General features: G+C 46.8%; 1 protein-coding gene across 1 annotated transcript in view; it reads left to right on the top strand.

Annotated features, from left to right (window-relative positions):
• The first annotated feature begins 2,818 nt into the window (after positions 1-2,818).
• LOC126579728 (homeobox protein Hox-B9-like) overlaps positions 2,819-5,058 on the top strand; it is a 2,535-nt gene continuing 295 nt past the window's right edge. Inside the window, exons 1-2 of the mRNA XM_050243277.1 lie at positions 2,819-3,296; positions 4,880-5,058. Coding sequence (XP_050099234.1) covers positions 2,819-3,296; positions 4,880-5,058 — 657 coding nt within the window. The remainder of the gene's footprint in view (positions 3,297-4,879) is intronic.

Here is a 5,058-nt window from a genome sequence, read left to right as displayed (position 1 = left end):
GCATGCGTGCCTCCTCCTAACATTGAAACAGGCCCTGGTCTAGATGGTGCGCAGCCTGCGCCCTTTGTCCCTTGTGCGCTGCGTCTAACCGGGACGGCTTAGATGTCGCGATGGGTGGAAGTGCGGTCTGTTTCGGTCGACGACTACGCCGCGAGACAGTTTGGCGACAGGCGACGGTACCTCATTAGCCGCACTGCACTGCGCTCTCTCTCTCTCTCTTTCTCTCGCTCCGAACCATCATGATCACCTTCAGCATCGAAACGCATCTTAATCATCCAATTCAAACAAACCCAAAAACGGCCGTGCAACAGGCTGGCCGGTGTCGTCGACAGCAGCGGAAGCGGAAAGCTCGAAACACAAACAAAAAAAAAAACAAATGCGAGCGACTCTGTGACATGTGTATCAAAGAATTGCGCTGGCAAAACAGGAAAACGCCACCGCAAACCTGAGAGGACGCGCAGGTCCTGGCTCGTTTAGGAGCAAACTGTAACTCGACACAAGAATCACAAACGTTCTCATTATCTGGGCTGGGCTTTCCCCAGCCAGCCAGCCAGCCAGCCAGCAGACACAACCGGACGGACGGATGATGACAACCACCAGCACCACCACCACCATCGCCCCGGGGCGTTCCAAAGGAGTCGGTTGATACCCGCTGCTAAAACAAACATTCAACAACATGCTGACGACAGAGTATCCGGGTGCGATCGTCGACATATCGTTAACAGACCGACACATATATTAGTTAGTGTAGCGGGAGTGTGTTTTCGTTCGACACCGAACCGAAAACGTCGGCCCCGTGACATGGACCGTTTGGACACACCAACACTTGGGGGTCCAGAAAACAAGATAGATGTCATTTGTTGCGTTCCGCGTACTCTAAGGGTCGTGTTGTAGGCCCCCTTCCTAGCGAGCTACTCGGAAAAGTGACCGCGTGCACCATTTTCTTACGCCACGCCGGACGGACTGACTACTGTATTTGGCGTTCTTGGTTTTTGTTTTTGGGAGTCGTGGTAGCGCGATTATCTTGGTCAAAGCAAATACCAAAACAAAAAAGAGAAACGGGGTTGGAATGGAATGTGGACGTGACAGAATATTCCAACCATTCGCGCCTGCCTAGTGTCCACGGGGAATGCTCTCGAGCTATACACTATTTTCTATACTATTTTTTTATGGAAATTTTTGTTTTCACGGTATTTCCAATACACTATGATTCATAATGATAGCCTCACCCCGTTTTTTTCGATTTCGCGCTCGAATAAAGCGCCCCAAAAATAATTAAAAATACTGTAAATATTCCTTGTTATCGTTAAAAGACGTATGCCGTTTGAATTTTGAAAAAATATTAAAAATTGTGGATTTGGGAGCCAAAAATCCAAAAATTAGGTGTTTCATAATGATAGCCTCGCCCTACAAAAAAAATAAATTGAGATGGAAAACAGTTCATTAGGCTATCAATGTTATTTTATTTACAATCAGTAACTCCTCCTTTTACCATTAATTGCCTGGAAATGCGAGATGGCATGCTTACAGCGAGCATGAAAAATGTTGCAGTGCGCAAGGAGATCGCCATGCACTCCTATTAGCTACTTCCACCTGATCTATGGTGTCAAATTGCCTACCATTCCCGTAAACATCACTAACTAGCAGCCACCAATCATTCTCCATCGGATTTAAGTCCAGAGAAATCGCTGGCCAAGACATTACATTGATGTTTGTGTAGTTTAAGCAGGCAAGTGGGGAAAGGAACATTTACAGTATTTTTAATTATTTTTGGGGCGCTTTATTCGAGCGCGAAATCGAAAAAACAAACAGGGTGAGGCTATCATTATGAAACATAGTGTATTCGGACTCACAAAACAATTACCGGTTCATTCACAAATTCAAAACGTATGATTGCTGAGTTTTGTCATCAGCTGTAAAGCAGTGCTTGTTTTCAAGACAAGACACACGCAATAGGGCCCTATATTTTTTTTTTTTGGGACTTTTTTTTTACGAAATTTCTGTTTTTCGGTATTTCCAATAGTATTATAATAGAATTATAATAGAGAGGGAAAAAGAAAAGAGAGCGAGAACAGGAGAACAAATATATTCAGCTCGACGTCAACGACGACGACACTTTGGCCCAGGCTGCTTTCTCATTGGTCTGTTTGCCCACCCACTCACGCTTGGTTGCGGCTGCTGATGGCCCTCCTCCATTGGTTGTCACCGCAACCAAGACGCGCTAAAGCGCTGCGAAGCGATCATGCTCAATGGTGACGATCGGTCTGAGCCTGAGCCAGTCGTTCCCTGGCCACAGCTCGCTAAGGAACAGTCACGTTTAACCGTTACCGAAAGTGTGTCTCTGTGCGTGTCTGGTAGTGTGTGTGTGTCTGTTATCGCCAAGGACCAAAGAAAGAGCCGGCAAAGGATGTACACGGGTGCAAGCTGCGACGGTTACCATCACCAGCCGGGGTCACCGTTCCTTTCACCAGCCGATCCGCCGGTCCACCATCCCCGGTTGCCCCCGGTGGTACAGTGTGGCAGCTTCGTCCTAACGCCACCCCCCTTCCAGCCCTACTGCCACCCACTCGGTGAGGTGAACGTGCAGGAGGAGGAAGAGGAGGAAGACGGTCAGGCGGAGTACTACTACCGATCACTGATCGAGCAGACCACTGGCGCACTCGGCTGTTCGCCGGATGAACAGCTTCCCGGACCCTTCCTCTATCAGCACTACCAACAACAACAACAACAACCGAAACAACAGCAACAACAACAACAACTGCCATACTACGCGTCAACCACCCACCCACCCACCGGATTCGCGACTCACGATATCCCGATGGCCTACCATCACCACCACCACCACCATCACCATTACGCCGAGTATGGGCTACCGGTGCCGGAATCGATCGTGGGCCAACCCCAGTCGCCGCCCGGTCCGACGACGCCCGGCGCCATCTTTCCCAACGAATCCCCCCCACCGCACTGCATTCTCAAACGGTCAGGGGAAATGGTGGCGGTGGCGGCGGCAGCGGCGAATTTCGGTTGCTTCACCGACGGTCCCACTAGCACCGGGACGGGCGTACCGGATCAGCTCGCCGGAACGGGTGAACCAGGAACCAGGCGCGGACCCACTACCAGGACACCGCCCGATCAGAAGCCCCGCGAGAATCAGCTCTGCGCTGATCACTTCCTGGTGGCGGCAGGAGGACCATACGCTCAGCAGGAGCTGGAGCAGGAGCAGCTGGAGCTGGAGCCAAGTCATACGGGCCAGCTGACACGGGAGCATGCCAACTCGTACGAGAGTCATGGAATTGGTAAGTGCGCTCGTTGCGTTTGCGGGCTGAGGCAAAGATGGGACGCTAATTCTCCCGCGCCAATCGAACAAGAAACAATATGCATTGGGCGAGTTGCCCGAAAAGAACAAATTGGTGGGTACTCAGGGAGGCAAACAAAAAAAAAACCCCCAAAAACGGTTGTTTCAAAATGATCCAGCCTTCGGGCTGGTGCAGTTCCACTGTTAGCTTATGAAAAATCACACATTTCAAATTGTTGCATCGAATGGAAACACGGTTCGGTATTTTCGGGCCAAAAAAAAGCCCGTTTTTAATTTTTTAATTTTTTGTGACGTAACCATTCAACTGTATTTTTTCAAGTAATTGACATAATAATCTAAAACTTTTGAAGAATATTTGGTGTTGTTTTGAGCAACATTAATTGAAAAATGAATCCATGCCATCAAATTTAGACAGTCGTGTCTTCGAAAAGATACTTTTTCCGGTGCCCATCGTAGCAACATGACAGGTCATCTGAAACATACAAATCGATATTCGTTAGAAAGATTATAAGTTTATCTAGGTAGCCCCGGAGATTTTTTGTTGATATTCTGATTTATCGATTTTTGGCAGATTTTTGAAGCTTGAAAAAGTGATGCTTTTTGCGATTCTGCTCTAAAAAACGAACTTCACAGATTTGTTTAAAAAAAGTATAAACAATTTTAATGATATCTTGACGGGGTTACCTGGCAAAAAGTGTACAAATTATGTGTAAAAAATTTCCAAACGATCGGCCCAGTAGTTTTTACGGTACGATGGGCACCGACTTTGAAAACGTTGGTTTAGGGAAACGCTCTTCAAAGTAGCGGGCTGCATGGATCCTTGTATGAAACGCGGATTTTCAAAACTCTGTATCTTTGTCAGTTTTTCCTCGATTGATCCAAAACTTTTACACAATACTGTGGAAAGGATCAGCTTTCAGGGAAAAGGGACATAAAAACATGTGTCACAAATAAAAATTAAATACCGAAGTCCCCCCTTAAATCGAGCTATTTGTTAATAATTTCTTGTGATTATTGCCGATACCGACTGCATACCGACTTCCTGATTGTAAAAATCAGGTCATGCTGATCCATGAAACGGTATGGACAAGTAGAAACGTGTAATTGCAGCCCCCCTCCTCCCCCCTCCATTCAAAATGTAATGCCAAAGCGATTATTTACTTCTGCGGCTACGAAATCAAGAATGTAAAAAAGGTTTGGCATTTCAGTATAAACTTTTTCGCGTTCATGCCTGCCACATCTTTTGGCATTAAATTCTGAGTTGACGCTAGAGTAATCTTTAGTCTGATACTACATCTTGATTTGTATTCAGTTCTACAGGATTACGTCAAGTTACATTTCCTTACTAAAGTCATTATTTTGAAACACCCGTTTTTTGCCTTCCTAAATCAAAAACAAATCTTTCAAACAAGTCGACAAATGCATATTATTTCTTTTGCCAAACTAAATGTATCTGCATAAACAAAAAAAAAACAGAATTGGCGCTCCATCTTAAACTTGGGCCGAAATAGCAGGGAAATCAGCTATCATTACCAGTAACCGAATGGTCCGATCCCCTCCCAGAGGAAGAATCTGGCGAAACAGTGGAACAGTATCTGCTCACGCATCTAAGGCACAGCCGCGGTAGTAGATCCCCTTCGGATGCTAGCTCGCTGCAGGACCAAAAGCTACCCTCGTTCGAGCCGCACGATCTAGAGCCGATCAACAACCGGAAAGCGCGCACCGCCTTCACCCGTGCGCAG

This window comes from Anopheles aquasalis, chromosome Y (assembly GCF_943734665.1).
Source record: "Anopheles aquasalis chromosome Y, idAnoAquaMG_Q_19, whole genome shotgun sequence".
NCBI classification, from domain to species: Eukaryota; Metazoa; Arthropoda; class Insecta; order Diptera; family Culicidae; genus Anopheles; species Anopheles aquasalis.
Note: the sequence above shows the minus strand (reverse complement) of the source record. Positions and strands in the feature narration are given on the sequence as shown.